Source organism: Triticum urartu, chromosome 2A (assembly GCF_056163025.1).
Source record: "Triticum urartu cultivar PI428250 chromosome 2A, HENAU_Tu73, whole genome shotgun sequence".
Classification (NCBI taxonomy): Eukaryota; Viridiplantae; Streptophyta; class Magnoliopsida; order Poales; family Poaceae; genus Triticum; species Triticum urartu.
In genome coordinates, this window is record NC_141874.1 from 755,467,130 (window position 1) to 755,484,344 (window position 17,215).

Here is a 17,215-nt window from a genome sequence, read left to right on the forward strand (position 1 = left end):
ATGCCTCCCCCCTTCAGTCCCGGTTCTAACACGAACCGGGACAGATGTGCCTCCACGTGGCCGGTGCGCCGAGCCCAGGCAGGAGGGCCTTTGGTCCCGGTTGGTGGCACCAACCGGGACCAAAAGGCATCCACGCGTCAGCATTTCAGTGGCCGTGGTTTTTTGTTTTTTTTCAAGGGGGAGGGGGGTTTGGGGGTTTTGGGGGGGTTAATTTAGGTGTTTAATATATTGTGTTAGCTAGCTAATTAATAGAGAGAAGTGTCCTCTCTTATGTCCATGCTTGGTCGACGCTACGTACTGTACATAGAGAGGCCCTCGACACGCTAGCTAGTAAGAAAATGAAGGGAACCATTAAGTACAGAAGTTCTCATGCATACCGAGAGAAGTGATCGATCGACCTCTCCTTCTCCGAGAGATTGGTCGAACGACAAGTCTTTGTATTATCTATCCGACGCTACTGGCTACATACATATACAATATGTAAAATCTCTTACATACCCTAGCAATTGAAATCAATTTCCACATGATATTCTCTGGCTTTATTGATGACGTGGTCAAGAAAGAATCCCGCCAATTCCTCTTGAATTGCTTTCATGCGATCTTGTTCTAGGAGTTCATCCCACATCTGCCACTTCTATTTTGAAGAAGGGGGTTAATACATATATGAATGAAACTCAACAGAAATGATGGTGTAATAAATTGAAATTGTGAATATTATTGCTTACGCACTTCATATTGTCTTTTAGAGTAGCCCCGCTTATGTTTTAAAGTCGCGTTGTAGATGAACTCGCACACATAGTATCCACAGAAATCATTCCCTTGTTCCTGCCACAAGCACTTTACGAGAAATAGAGGTAAATCAAACTGATAATGAAGCATTATAAATGGCATTGATAAAGTACAGCTATAGAATCAACGGGAGATGCGCGCAACTAGCTAGCTAGTAGTACTTACTTTCGGGTATGTATATCGCAGCTCCTTCGGCAGTCTCGGAACTTCTGTGGTGTACTGTTTCCAAACCTTGCAAGACAAAGAAAATAAATATTATTACTTGAGATATCAAGAAATGAACAAAAAGTTGCCGATATGGTGCGATAAATGATCGATTGAACATACTTGTTGAGTATTTTAGTCATGTCCGCATAGGTTTGGGGATCTTTTCTTCTCGAGTCTAAGACGTTTACTACTCCCCGCTCAAGCTTAATCTCCAGAAGAACATAGTGGAATCTGCGCACGCATGCATAACTCATCAATTACATTACTATAACCTCGCTCGAGTAATAAGGGAAACCGAATATGCACACGACAGTAACACTCACTTGGAGTTGTAAGGAAAGAGTATTAAATCTTTGTTTTGATTTTTGATCAATGATTGTAGCAAGTTCTCCTCGGCCTCTGCGGGGTGCTTTTTAACCAGAAATTCATCTATGGTATTTGTGTTAATGAACCCAATATCATACATTTCTTGTTTTTTGCACTCGACGATCTTCAATCTGCATAATATAGTGAGGATAATTAATTATAAATACATGCAATGAAAGAGCCGAGCTATATATATGGAGAGACTTAATGACAGAAATAGTACTTACAGACAGTAGCAAAAGACCATTAGTTTATCGAGGGCCTTTTGATTGAAGAACACAAAGAACTCATCAAATGGAACAGTCAACAGATCATTTGCAACGAGGTCGTGCTCCTCTTTAATATTCAGATACAAAGCATTCGTTCCCCCAGACTCTCTGCAGGTTTTCATGTACCAATTATGGAATCTTCGCATCATAGTTGTCAGAGATTTTTCATCTTTGACGAGAGGCTTCCCGTACTCGTATTTGTGTTCGTCCACCTCCAAGAAATCAGGAAGTTGATCGTCAGGCAGGTAATCTGCAAGATTGCCATAACTGGCCACCATCCCCGGAGCATTAGACACATTGAGCGGGGGGCACGATTGATGTGCTTGTTCGCCGAGCTGGGCAATTTTTTTCCCCTCTGCTCGTTCTTTTAACGTTTTATCACTGACAGTACTTCCCGACCGCTGGGCTTCGAGATATGTCTGTTCAGTAATGCGCTGATAGTTGGTTCTCAGCGGAGACTTTGGTGGTTTCCTCAGGGCATCGATAGTGCGCTTTTCTTTCACCGGATCTACCTTCTCCTCCGTAGGTGGATGTCTCTTTGCTTTCACCCCTTCAAAGAAGTCCTTCACGTGGGCCCGCACGATCGTCTGGTTTTCCTCCTCGGTCCTCTCGTACGGTAACTTATCTAGAGGGTTGAGAGGTGCACCGTATCTGTATTGCCTCCCGCCTCTGCTGGCTGCTGTACTGCTAGACGCCGGAGCAGTCGGAGCGGCTGTGGCGCCTATCTTATTTCGTGCTTGCTTAGGCGGAGGAGAAGGACTACGACGCGCCGGAGCAGCCGGGGCGGCGGTGGGTCTCTTCCGCCCTTGCTGGCGAGGCGGAGGAGGAAGGTGCTGGCTGCTCGGGTGCGCCGGCGCAGGCGGAGAAGGAGGCGGAGTGCCATCACGCGCCGGAGAAGGAGGAGGCTGCTGGTTGCTCGGGCATGCCGGCGCAGGCGGAGAAGGAGGCGAGTGCCACCACGCGCCGGAGAAGGAGGAGGCTGCTGGCTGCACGGGCACGCGGGCGCAGGCGGAGAAGGAGGTGGAGTGCCGCCACACGTCGGAGAAGGAGGCCCAGTGCCCTGATCGACACTCGCGGGAGGAGGAGGCGGTGGAGGAGGCGGAGTGCCCTGACTCGCCGAAGGAGGAGGAGGAGGCGGAGGCGTCTAGTTCGGAAGGTTGATGAGCTCCTTCCGCCATAGGCATGGAGTCTTCAGAGCAGAACCCAGCCTAGTCTCCCCTTCACCGGTAGGGTAGTCAAGCTGGAGGTCCTCAAATCCCTCCGTTATTTCATCCACCATCACCCTGGCATATCCTTCTGGAATCGGCCGGCAGTGAAAAGTTGCGCCTTTTTCAGTAGGATAAACAGAGCCAACAGCCGCCTTGACCTTCAAATTCATCCATCGCGTCATAATGTGGCAATTTTGAGTCCCCGTGATAGCATCCATGGGATAGCTGGCAGGAGACGTCAAGACATGCTCCAGTTGAAGCAGCTCCGTGGAAGCCACATTGCTTCTCCGCTGAGATGGCGGGGTAGCTTCGGGGGAAGCTTCGGCAGGTCGTTTTTCGCGATCTGCTTCTCGTTCCTCTAGCCCCATTACCCTTTCGTGCAGCGCCTGCAGTTGGCTCTGCTCCAGTTTCTTCCTCCTCTCGTGGGTTTTGTAACCCCCTGCGTCCGGGAAACCAACCTTCCACGGAATGGAGCCTGGCATGCCTCGTGTCCGTCCAGGGTGCTCAGGATTCCCGAGGGCCATTGTGAGCTCGTCCTTCTCCCTGTTTGGAACAAACGTCCCTTGCTGATCTGCACGGATATACTGCCGAAGCCTTGTGACTGGTGTTTTTAGTTGCTCGTCCGTCCAACGGCACTCCCCTGTTACAGGGTCCAAGGTTCCACCAGCCCCGAAGAACCAAGTCCGGCAACGGTCTGGCCATCTCGTTGTCTCTGGTTCGATCCCTTTATCAAGCAGATCATTCTCAGCCTTGGACCACTTAGGCCGAGCTTGCAGGTAGCCACCTGACCCCGTGCAATGGTGAAACTTCTTCTTCGCAGCATTTTGCTTGTTTGTCGCCGACATCTTCTTACTCTTTTCCGATGTCGTGTAGGCCACAAATGCGGGCCAGTGATCTCTGATCTTCTCATATTTGCCGATGAATTCTGGTGTCTCTTATTTGGCGACAAACTTTTTCAGCTCTTTCCTCCACCTCCTGAATAGGCCTGCCATCTTCTTAAGAGCACAAGACTTGATTAATTGCTCTTTAACTGGCTTCTCCAGATCCTCCTCTGGCGGTAGGGTGAAATTTGCCTTCAGCTCAGTCCAAAGATCATCTTTCTGCATATCATTGACATAAGACACCTGAGGGTCTTCCTCCTTAGGCTTATACCATTGGTGGATGCTGATCGGGATCTTGTCCCTAACAAGAACCCCGCACTGAGCAACAAATGCATTCTTTGTCCGGATGGGTTCAATCGGTTCACCGTCGCGCGCGATTGCTGTGATCTCAAACTTTTCATCTGAGCTCGACTTTTTCTTCGGGCCTCATCTCCTTACCGAAGTTGTGCTCGATCCGGAGGGCTAGAAAAAGGGAGAAAGACGAGAGTTAATTAATATGTGTACATATACCAAAACAATGAATGCATCAATTAACTAGTCAGCACGTGCTTAACTAATATATATATACCTGGCCGGACTCGGTTCGGTCATCGGAGCAGTCAGCACGGCCTCCTTCTTGTACCTCCATTGGGTCATCACCGGAGTCATCATGAACATAGCCCTCTTCTTGTACCAGCATTAATGGGCCGGAGCCATCATGAACATAGCCCTCTTCTTCACCCAGTCCTTCCGGACGAACGACGTCGATGAAAAATGACGCAACGACATCAGTTCCTTCTGCGATTATCTCCCCCAACATCTCTCCTGTTGCTTCATCTCAGTAGTGCTCCATAGTTTCTGCAAATATTTACAACATGTCAATTATTATTCAAACATTCATGGTACAGATGGATATATATTAGTGGCAAACGTAGAACTAGCTAGCTAATGACAATAAGGAATCATGTTAATTAGTGGCCTCGACGCTGCTTCTCTAGGGTTTGGGGTGGCCTCGACACAACGCTTCAAGGGTTTGGGGTGGCCTCGATGACAACGCTCTTTTAACTTGGTAAATTTGGGTGGCCTCAAAAGAGTTTGTCGGGTAGGGGCGCAGCGGGAGGGGGTAGGAGACCAACATCGTTTTTTCTCTAGGGTTTGGGTGTCCTCGAGAGTTTTGATCGAGCGAGAGGGCCAAGGGGGGGTATATCGACAGAGGAGAAGATCGAAGAAAAAAGAAGAAGAAAAAAAAGAGCAGAAGAAGAAAGGAATAGAGGAGAAGAAGAAAAAATAGAAAAAATTCTATTTTTTCTTCTTCTCCTCTATTCCTTTCTTCTTCTCCTCTTCTTTTTCTTCTTTTTTCCTCTTCTTATTTTACTTTTTCCTCTACACTAAACTAAAATGCACTAACCTAAAACCTAATACTAACAACCTAAATAAAAATTAATACATATATTAAAAAACATATATATAAACAAAAAAATGCTTCAAGGGTTTGGGGTGGCCTCGACACAACGCTTCAAGGGTTTGGGGTGGCCTCGACGACAATGCTCTTTTAACTTGGTAAATTTGAGTGGCCTCAAGAGAGTTTGTCGGGTAGGGGCGCAACGGGAGGGGGTAGGAGACCAACATCGTTTTTTCTCTAGGGTTTGGGTGTCCTCGAGAGTTTTGGTCGAGCGAGAGGGCCGAGGGGGGGTATATTGACGACGACAGAGGAGAAGATCGAAGAAAAAAAGAAGAAAAAAAAGGAGAAGAAGAAAGGAATAGAGGAAAAGAAGAAAAAATAGAATATTTTCTATTTTTTCTTCTTCTCCTCTATTCCTTTCTTCTTCTCCTCTTCTTTTTCTTCTTTTTTCCTCTTCTTATTTTACTTTTTCCTCTACACTAAACTAAAATGCACTTACCTAAAACCTAATACTAACAACCTAAATAAAAAATTAATACATATATTAAAAAACATACATAAACAAAAAAATGCTATGAACATTATATTTAGGTTGTTAGTATATACACATACATAAACATACATATATACACATATACACAAAAAAATACACATACAAACGCATATATACACATATATACACATATACACACAAAAAATGCATATATACACATATATACAAAAAAATGCATGGCAGGGGCGGCGGCGCGGCGGCCACGCAGGTGCGCGGGACTGCTCACAGGGGGCGGCGGTGACGGCGAAGGCGACCAGCCTGACGGCGTCGGTGGCGGCGGCGACGGCAGGTGGAGCAGGGGCGTCGGGCGGCGACAGCGACGGCGACGAGGAGGAGCAGGGGGCATCGGGGGAGAAGTGGGGGATTTGGTCGAAAACTGCTAAGTGTTGTATATATATATATATATCAAGAGCATTGGTCCCGGTTCGTGGCACCAACCGGGACTAATACACCCTTTCGTCCCGGTTCGTGCCACCAACCGGGACCAAAGGCCTCTTTTTAGCAGCCCAAAGGGCGGGAAGCGGCGGCATTTGGTCCCGGTTGGTGCCACCAACCGGGACTAAAGGGTGGGCATTGGTCCCGGTTCGTGGCGAACCGGGACCAATGCCCCCCTTTAGTCCCGGTTGGTGTCACCAACCGGGACCAATGGTCGTGTGCTGGCACGGTGCGGCACGACAGTTTAGTCCCACCTCGCTAGCTGAGAGGGGCGCGCAGTGGTTTATAAGCCCCACTGCCGCACCCCTCTCGAGCTCCTCTCCACTTCAGGCTTATGGGCCTACTTACTACTGCTTTGCCTGATGGGCCTACTGGGCCTCCTGTGGGCCTGAATCCTGGCCCATGGTGGGTTTCTAGTCGTATTCAGGCCATGGGGGCCCAGTAGGAGGCACTTTTTTTTCTTTACTTATTGTTGCTATTTTTTTCCCAGTTTTTTTGTTTTGTTTTCTGCATTATTTATTTTCTTTTGTTTTTTTGCTTTATTTTTTAATTCTTTTTGCTTTTAGTTTTAGAAAAATTATAAACTTTCTGTTAGTGCCATTAGTTCTCAAATTTGAAAACATTTTTTTTGTTTTTTTGTTTTGTTTCTTGCTTTATTTATTATTATTTTGTTTCTACTTACAAAAAAATACTTATTGTTGCTATTTTTATTTTTTTTCCAGTTTTTTTGTTTTGCTTTCTGCATTATTTATTTTCTTTTGTTTTTTGCTTTATTTTTTTAAAAAAAATTGCTTTTAGTTTTAGAAAAATTATAAACTTTCTGTTAGTGCCATTAGTTTTCAAATTTGAATACACTTTTTTGTTTTCTTTTTTGCTTTATTTATTTTATTTTGTTTCTACTTACAACAAAATACTTATTGTTGCTATTTTTATTTTTTCCAGTTTTTTGTTTTGTTTTCTGCATTATTTATTTTCTTACGAGGGCCGAACCATAAGACATTAAAGCATTTCAAATGAACTCTGAAAAAGTTGAAAGTTGAAAGTTGGCATGGTATCATAATATCGTCTGTTACAAAGTTGGCATGGTATCATCATAATAGTTGCGGGAGAAAGTCTTCACTTTTTCTTCACTTGTGTCATTTGCTTATTGCACCGTAACCATGGATAATCTTCATCGTTTATCAGGATGCTGGGGTCAGCCTTGACTTTGAAGGGAGGAATTTCATGAAACTTTTCATAATCTTCAGACATGTCTGTCTTGCCCTCCACTCCCACGATGTCCCTTTTTCCTGAAAGAACTATGTGGCGCTTTGGCTCATCGTATGATGTATTCGCTTCCTTATCTTTTCTTTTCCTCGGTCTGGTAGACATGTCCTTCACATAGATAACTTGTGCCACATCATTGGCTAGAACGAACGATTCGTCAGTGTACCCAAGATTTTTCAGATCCACTATTGTCATTCCGTACTGTGGGTCTACCTGTACCCCGCCTCCTGACAGATTGACCCATTTGCACTTAAACAAAGGAACCTTAAAATCATGTCCGTAGTCAAGTTCCCATATGTCCACTATGTAACCATAATACGTGTCCTTTCCCCTCTCGGTTGTTGTATCAAAGCGGACACCGCTGTTTTGGTTGGTGCTCTTTTTATCTTGGTTAATCGTGTAAAATGTATTCCCATTTATCTTGTATCCTTTCCAAATTGTAACAGTCGAAGATGGTCCCCTGGACAACAAGTACAGCTCATCACAAACAGTGTTGTCACCTCTGAGACGTGTTTCCAACCAACTGCTGAAAGGCCTGATGTGTTCACATGTAATCCAGTCGTCGCACTGCTCCGGGTGTTTGGAGCGCAGACTGTTCTTGTGTTCATCGACATACGGGGTCACCAAGGTAGAGTTCTGTAGAACTGTGTAGCGTGCTTGAGACCAAGAATATCTGTCCCTGCATATTATTGAGTCCCTTCCAAGCGTGCCTTTTCCAGTCAGTCTCCCCTCATACCGCGATTTAGGGAGACCTATCTTCTTAAGGCCAGGAATGAAGTCAACACAAAACCCGATGACATCCTCTGTTTGATGGCCCATGGAGATGCTTCCTTCTGGCCTAGCATGGTTACGGACATATTTCTTTAGGACTCCCATGAACCTCTCAAAGGGGTACATATTGTGTAGAAATACGGGGCCCAGAATGACAATCTCGTCGACTAGATGAACTAGGACGTGCGTCATGATATTGAAGAAGGATGGTGGGAACACCAGCTCGAAACTGACAAGACATTGCACCACATCACTCCTTAGCCTTGGTATGATTTCTGGATCGATCACCTTCTGAGAGATTGCATTGAGGAATGCACATAGCTTCACAATGGCTAATCAGACGTTTTCGGTAGAAGCCCCCTCAATGCAACCGGAAGCAGTTGCGTCATAATCACGTGGCAGTCATGAGACTTTAGGTTCTAAAAGTTTTTCTCTGCCATATTTATTATTCTCTTTATATTCGACGAGAAGCCAGTCGGGACCTTCATACTAAGCAGGCATTCAAAGAAGATTTCCTTCTCTTCTTTGGTAAGGGCATAGCTGGCAGGACCTTCATACTGCTTTGGAGGCATGCCGTCTTTTTTGTGCAAACGTTGCAGGTCCTCCCGTGCCTCAGCTGTATCTTTTGTCTTTCCATACACGCCCAAGAAGCCTAGCAGGTTCACGCAAAGGTTCTTCGTCATGTGCATCACGTCAATTGAAGAGCGGACCTCTAGGTCTTTCCAGTAAGGTAGGTCCCAAAATATAGATTTCTTCTTCCACATGGGTGCGTGTCCCCCGGCGTCATTCAGAACAGCTAGTGCGCCGGGACCCTTTCCAAAGATTAGTGTAAATCATTGACCATAGCAAGTACGTGATCACCGATACACATGGCAGGCTTCTTCCGGTGATCTGCCTCGCCTTTGAAATGCTTGCCTTTCTTTCGACATTGATGGTTGGTCGGAAGAAATCGACGATGGCCCAGGTACACATTCTTCCTGCAGCTTCCCAGGTATATACTTTGGATGTCAAGTAAACAGTGCGTGCATGCATGGTATCCCTTGTTTGTCTGTCCTGAAAGGTTACTGAGAGCGGGCCAATCGTTGATGGTCACGAATAGCAACGCCTTTAGGTCAAATTCCTCCTGTTTGTGCTCATCCCACGTACGTACACTGTTTCCATTCCACAGCTGTAAAAGTTCTTCAACTAATGGCCTTAGGTACACATCAATGTCGTTGCCGGGTTGCTTAGGGCCTTGGATGAGAACTGGCATCATAATGAACTTCTGCTTCATGCACATCCAAGGAGGAAGGTTATACATACATAGAGTCACGGGCCAGGTGATGTGATTGCTGCTCTGCTCCTCGAAAGGATTAATGCCATCCGCGCTTAAAGCAAACCATACGTTCCTTGGGTCACGTGCAAACTCAGCGTAGTACTTTCTCTCGATTTTTCTCCACTGCGACCCATCAGCGGGTGCTCTCAACTTCCTGTCTTTCTTACGGTCCTCACTGTGCCATCGCATCAACTTGGAATGCTCTCCTTTTCTGAACAGACGTTTCAACCGTGGTATTATAGGAGCATACCACATCACCTTCGCAGGAACCATCTTCCTGGGGGGGTCACCATCAACATCACCAGGGTCATCTCGTCTGATCTTATACCGTAATGCACCGCATACCGGGCATGCGTTCAGATCCTTGTACGCACCACGGTAGAGGATGCAGTCATTAGGGCATGCATGTATCTTCTGCACCTCTAATCCTAGAGGGCATACGACCTTATTTGCTGCGTATGTACTGTCGGGCAATTCGTTATCCTTTGGAAGCTTCTTCTTCAATATTTTCAGTAGCTTCTCAAATCCTTTGTCTGGCACAGCATTCTCTGCCTTCCACTGCAGCAATTCCAGTATGGTACCAAGCTTTGTGTTGCCATCTTCGCAATTGGGGTACAACCCTTTTTTGTGATCCTCTAACATGCGATCGAACTTCAGCTTCTCCTTTTGACTTTCGCATTGCGTCCTTGCATCGACAATGACCCGGCGGAGATCATCATCATCGATCACATCGTCTGGTTCCTCTTGATCTTCAGCAGCTTTGCCCGTTGCAGCATCATCGTGCACATCGTCTGGTTCCTCTTGATGTTCAACATCACCGTATTCAGGGGGCACATAGTTGCCATCGTACTCTTCTTCTTCGCCGTCTTCCATCATAACCCCTATTTCTCCGTGCCTCGTCCAAACATTATAGTGTGGCATGAAACCCTTGCAAAGCAGGTGGGTGTGAAGGATTTTCCGGTCAGAGTAAGACTTCGTATTCCCACATATAGGGCATGGACAACACATAAAACCATTCTGCTTGTTTGCCTCGGCCACTTCGAGAAAATCATGCACGCCCTTAATGTACTCGGAGGTGCGTCTGTCACCGTACACCCATTGCCGGTTAATCTGCGTGCATTATATATAATTAAGTGTGTCAAAAATCATTACAGAACATCATGAATAGATAACTAAGTGACCAAATTAATAGAAGTTCATCATCACATTAAAACAAAAGTACATACATAGTTCTCATCTTCAAGCGAAAATCATTACAGAACAACATAAAGCTCTGCAGAGCATCTAAATTAATTAAACCATACATTGAAACTATGTAAAACATTTCAATTCTAAAACAAATGTGATCATAATCGCAACCAAGGTAACAACTGATCCAACGGCATAATGATACCAACCCTCGGTATGAATGGCATATTTTCTAATCTTTCTAATCTTCAAGCGCATTGCATCCATCTTGATCTTGTGATCATCGACGACATCCGCAACATGCAACTCCAATATCATCTTCTCCTCCTCAAGTTTTTTTATTTTTTTCTTCAAAAAATTGTTTTGTTCTTCAACTAAATTTAACCTCTCGACAATAGGGTCGGTTGGAATTTCCGGTTCAACAACCTCCTAGATAAATAAAATCTATGTCACGTTGGTCGGCATAATTTTCATAAACAATAAATGAACCAATAGTTATGAAAAGATAATATATACCACATCCGAATCATAGACAGGACAAGGGCCGACGGGGGCGGATACCAAAACCATCGCACTATATAAGATGCAATAATAAAAGTAAGAAAATAATACAAGTATCTATCTAAACATACAAGTAAGAATATTTTTCCTTTCAGAAAGAAGATAAGAACAAGAGGCTCACCACGGTGGTGCCGGCGATGAGATCGGCGCGGGTGATCGACGGCGGTGAAGACGGGTACGGGGCGTGATGGACCGCTAAACCTAGACAAATATTGAGGAAAATGGAGCTTGGAGGTCGAGCTTGGAGAGGAGAAAGCTTAAGTAGTGTGGCTCGGGCATTCCATCGAACACCTTGTGTGCATAGGAGGTGAGCTAGAGCACCACCAAGCCCTCTCCCCCTCGGCTGCCAGAAAAAACAGAGCAGTGTGCTCTGCTCTTACGCGAGGGGGTATATATAGGCACCTCATTGGTCCCGGTTGGTGGCGCGAACCGGGACTAAAGGGCAGCCTTTGGTCCCAGTTCGTGGCACCAACCGAGACCAATGGTGGTGGACCAGGAGCAAGGCCCATTGGTCCCGGTTTGTCCCACCAACCGGGACCAAAAGATCCAGACGAACCGGGACCAATGGCCCACGTGGCCCGACCGGCCCCCGGGGCTCACGAACCGGGTCCAATGCCACCATTGGTCCCGGTTCTGGATTGAACTGGGACTAATGGGCTGACCCGGCCTGGACCAATGCCCCCTTTTCTACTAGTGGTACTAGTTTTAGAAGTATTTAAAAAGATGCAGGGATGTCGTCATAGTAAAAAATCTTACCAGGGTATCTCCATGTTAGTTACCGTAGTTCAACACGTGCACTAGTGGCACGTATTGACCATAATGTTGAGGAGTTCGATTGTAGACATTGTAATTTTCAAGATCAGTACAAAATGCGATTAGATGATTTTTCTCCTTATAAGTTAATTCAGAGCCATCGGTGTAGTGGGTTTTGTCTACCATTTTCTGCACATTCTTTGAAGAATGAAAATAAGCTGTCAATGGAAACAAGCTGTCAACTATTTTGAAATAAACAATATAAATTACTTAATAACTATGTTAAGCTCACATGGGGGAAGAATTGGAGGTGTATCCACAAGGACCCAAATGCGCATATTGTCTTGCTAGATTGTAGGATCACCAAGATCCATGGTGACAAGCATACCCTCATCAAAACCATACATCTTGCAAAGTGCTTCTCGATTTTTGCAACCAAAATGGGTTACACTCTCAGCATTGTACAGCTTTAATTTAAAATCCACACCATGATGGGTCCTTAGGAGAAAAATTTTGGTTTCCATACTTTCATGGTCTTCAAAACCCATCCTCTCCAAGACATAGCGTCTTGAATAGCATGGGATAAGCTAGTCGAATTGGAAAAGATGAAAAATACACGTTAAAATAGTTGAAGTCGTGCTTAATTACAAAAAAACAATTGTCGTCGTTGTGTACTGTATGAACATCGAAGGTCTCCTCGAGCTTAATGCTGAAGCGCCGATCTTCGTCCAGCTCAATGAACCTGTCGCACATACCTCGGTCGTCGTGGCACCAGTCGCACTCCCCCGGGCAGTTTTCGTCGTCCGAGTATGACATTTCCGGCCTAAGTTCATAATTCAAATATTAAACTTGTACAATTAAATATATGTACTAAAAAACCTAAATTAGATCATTATTATTAATCACGGGTTGACTATCGGTGATGGTACGTAGCTCCTCCTTTCATTCCTGAGTGCATTATTACAACAAATTGTCTAGCACACGGGAATGAAGGAGAAGCCACCCCCACGACGGTGTGGATGATGGAGGGGGCTCCAAGATTTCTGCATAGAGTGCTCTTCAATTTTAGCATTCAAACTAGGAGTACTTTTCCAATATGAGCATTCAATAAGCAAAACCAAATCGTAAAATAAAGTAGTATTCAAATTAGCATGCATTCAATTATAACCAAAAGTACATCATCTCTTGTGTCCGTACATCGTCGAATACTCCTCGAATTCTATCATACATATAGCATCGCTAATTAATACAGCTGGAACCGTAGCACCCGACGGGTATCGTCACGGGCTGTGGACACCCAAAGATAAGGAACGATCACAGGATCATAGCTCTAGTGAGATCCCTGAAGAACCTGCCAGGTATTGACGAACCTGCCCTCCAACGCAACCATGTAGCGACGGACGTGCTAGTCCTCCTCGCTGACACGGTGACGTACCACCTTCGCGGTGTTCGAAAGCCTCGGCACCGTCACTGGCCCACGTTACCGCCACCAAACAAGGATCGGGTCAACAACGGGCTGCCTCCTCACCAACCTACGTCCCCCAGAAGGTAGCACCTCCCAATACCAGCCCGGCGGAGCCCAGTCCCGAACATGGCCCTGATCAAGCAGGCCTCCACCGCCGAGTCGAAGACGACGAGAATGCGGGATAGGCATCGTCGACGTCGATGCGGGAACTACTTCTATATATAGTTAAATAAAGTAGTTTTATTAATTAAATCAACTAGTTCAACTACTAAGCACTTATACTATAAATAAATAAAGTAGTACTTACTAAAAATAAACTACTTCTATATATAGTAAAATAAATTGGTTTATTAAATCAACTAGCTAGTTCAACTATATATGAAGCACTTACTATAAATAAAATAAAGTAGTACTTACTAAAAATAAACTAGTTTAACTATAGTTCTATTATTTTTCTAACTAATTATATTGAACACTTTCTCTTCTTATTTTTTTCCTTTTTCCTCTATTCTAAATATGAACATATTCATAAATGACTTTGATCATGCACAATTTTCCTATACATACACAATATGAACATATACATAAATTGAGAAAGAAAATTATATGAACAAAAAAATCAACTAAATTCTATGAACAAAATTACAACAGAAAAAAATCATAAAAATTCTATGAACAGAAAAAAAATCATAAAAAATTGACCTATTTGATCTTTGCATATATACGAACATACAAACATGCATATTCAACAATAATATCACCAAAAAAATCTATTAACAGAAAAAAAAATCTAACAATATATGAACAAATTACACAATATGAAAAAAAAAATCTATAAACTACACATCTAACAAAAAAAATCTATGAACTACAAAAAAATCTAACAAAAAATTTGCTCACGGGATGGCCACGGCGTGAGGGGCGCAGCGAGGGCGACGGGCAGGGGACGGCGACGACAACGGCGACGGCGACGGGGAGGCGCGGGACGGCGCGGGGCGGCGACGGGGTCGGGGCGGCGCGGGACTGCGCGGGGCGACGACGGCGACGGCGAGGTGGAGACGGGCAGCTTGGCGGCGTCAGGCGCGGGGAACAAGGAACTGAACCAAATTTTCATGAGTGCTGCTTATATAGGCAAAGCATTGGTCCCGGTTCGTCAGACCAACCGGGACCAATGCCCCCTTTAGTCCCGGTTGGTGGCACCAACCGGGACCAAAGGCCTCTTTTCAGCAGCTGAAAGGGAGGGAAGCGGCGGCCTTTGGTCCCGGTTAGCGGCATGAACCGGGACTAAAGGGGGTCATTGGTCCCGGTTGGTGCCACTAACCGGTACCAAAGGGTGGCATTGGTCCCGGTTCGTGCCACCAACCAGGACCAATGGCCTTGCACAGCGGCGTGGTGGTGCGAGTTTAGTCCCACCTCGCTAGTTGATAGCGTCGACCACCTACTTATAAGCACTGTTGCCTCCTCTCTCGAACTCCCCTGAACTGCAGGCCTATGGGCCTAATCTGACACTGCTTTGCCTGTGGGCCTGCTGGGCCTTCTGCGGGCCTGAATCCTAGCCCTTGGTAGGGTTTCTAGTCGTATTCAGGCCGTGGGGGCCCAGTAGGAATCACTTTTTTGTTTTTTTGTTTTCTTTAGTTATTGTTGCTATTTTTATTTTTTTCCAGTTTTTTTGTTTTGTTTTCTGCACACTTTATTTTCTTTTGTTTTTTGCTTTATTTTTTAATTCTTTTTGCTTTTAGTTTTAGAAAAATTATAACTTTTTGTTAGTGCCATTAGTTTTCAAATTTGAAAACACTTTTTTCGTTTTTACTTACAACAAAAAGTGAAGACTTTCTCCACAACTATTATGATGATACCATGCCAACTTTCAACCTTTTTGTAGTTCATTTGAAATGCATGTTGTAACAGACAAGTTTCCGTATGAAATGATGATACCATGCCAAAATAAAAGAGAGGCGCAATGCTCACCTGCACGTTGCTTAGCTTCAGGCCAACGTGCAGGTGAGCACTGCGCTTCTCCCTTCATCGTCTCTACACTCAGGGCTTATAAACCGCTGCGAGTGCCTCTCGCTTGGCGAGGTGGGACTAAAAAACAGCTGCAGAAAGAATCAACTAAAATACTCTTTTACCGGTTCATGCCACGAACCGGTACTAAAAGGTGCTCGTGGGGCCCCAGCCTTAAAACCTGTACCAAATAAAATGCCTTTGTAACAGCTTAGAAGTGGTACTAAAGGAATCAACTAAAAAGCTTTTATAAACCTCTAGTATTATTGAAACTAAAATTATATAGAATTTTGTTACAAACTTTAATAGCAAAAAGAATTATCATAAAAGAAAATAAATAAGTAATTAGAATTTAGTTCAAAACATTAAAAGCAAAAAGAACTATCATAAAAGAAAATAAATAAGTAATTAGAATTTCGTTCCAAACTTTAATAGCAAAAAGAATTATCATAAAAGAAAATAAATAAGTAATTAGAATTTAGTTCAAAACATTAAAAGCAAAAAGAATTATCATAAAAGAAAATAAATTAGTAATTAGAATTTTGTTACAAACTTTAATAGCAAAAAGAATTATCATAAAAGAAAATAAATAAGTAATTAGAATTTTGTTCAAAATATTTAAAGCAAAAAGAATTATCATAAAAGAAAATAAATTAGTAATTAGAATTTTGTTACAAACTTTAATAGCAAAAAGAATTATCATAAAAGAAAATAAATAAGTAATTAGAATTTTGTTCAAAACATTAAAAGCAAAAAGAATTATCATAAAAGAAAATAAATAAGTAATTAGAATTTTGTTACAAACTTTCATAGCAAAAAGAATTATCATAAAAGAAAATAAATAAGTAATTAGAATTTGTTCAAAAAATTAAAAGCAAAAACAATTATCATAAAAGAAAATAAATAAGTAATTAGAATTTTGTTACAAACTTTAATAGCAAAAAGAATTATCATAAAAGAAAATAAATAAGTACTTATTGTTGCTTTTTTTATTTTTTTTCCAGTTTTTTTGTTTTGTTTTCTTCATTATTTAGCCGTTGGTCCTGGTTCAAGCCACCAACCTGGACCAATGGTGGTGGGCCAGGAGCGAGGCCCATTGGTCCCGGTTCGTCCCACCAACCGGGACCAAAAGGTACAGACGTACCGGGACCAATGGCCCACGTGGCCCGGCCGGCCCCCGGGGCTCACGAACCGGGTCCAATGCCACCATGGGTCCCGGTTCTGGACTGAACCGGGACTAATGGGCTGACCCGGCCTGGACCTTTGCCCCCTTTTCTACTAGTGTTATGAATCTACGCCGGTTCGGGAAGGCATGGATATTAATATGGTATATTACTTACCTGCCAAGTTTCGTGCTATAGGTGAAGCAGGGGAGGTAGCCCAGCTGGATTTTGGTCCTAAGAATGCTATCTTCGAGAAGCCACAAGAACCGTTGAAACACTTGAAGCCGTTGTACCTCAAAGGTCATATTAATGGATCGCCGGTTGCTAGGATGCTCGTTGATGGTGGTGCCGTGGTAAATCTTATGCCCTACTCAGTCTTCAAGAAGTTGGGGTTATATGATGATGCATTGATGAAGACCAATATGGTACTTAATGGATTTGAGGGAAAAGAAAAAAGAGAGGCCAAAGGTGTGATGTGCATGGAACTCACCGTGGGAAGTAAAACTTTGGCCACCAGATTCTTCATCACCGAGGTGCAAGGTAACTATAGTGTTATATTAGGCCGCGATTGGGTTCATGCTAACTGTCGGTGTCAAAACCGGCGGATCTCGGGTAGGGGATCCCGAACTGTGCGTCTAGG

At 44.0% G+C, this 17,215-nt stretch overlaps 1 protein-coding gene across 1 annotated transcript; it reads right to left on the minus strand.

Moving 5' to 3' along the window:
• Nucleotides 1–499: 499 nt before the first annotated feature.
• Nucleotides 500–15,434, minus strand: LOC147987841 (uncharacterized). The gene is made up of 8 exons (XM_087542520.1): nt 15,377–15,434; nt 5,881–6,030; nt 1,590–2,256; nt 1,320–1,493; nt 1,113–1,227; nt 955–1,020; nt 730–837; nt 500–634 (listed from the first exon to the last, which is right to left on the minus strand). Exons 1-8 carry the CDS (start codon nt 15,432–15,434, stop codon nt 500–502), a joined length of 1,473 nt encoding a protein of 490 aa, XP_087398646.1.
• Between the last annotated feature and the right edge of the window lie 1,781 nt (nt 15,435–17,215).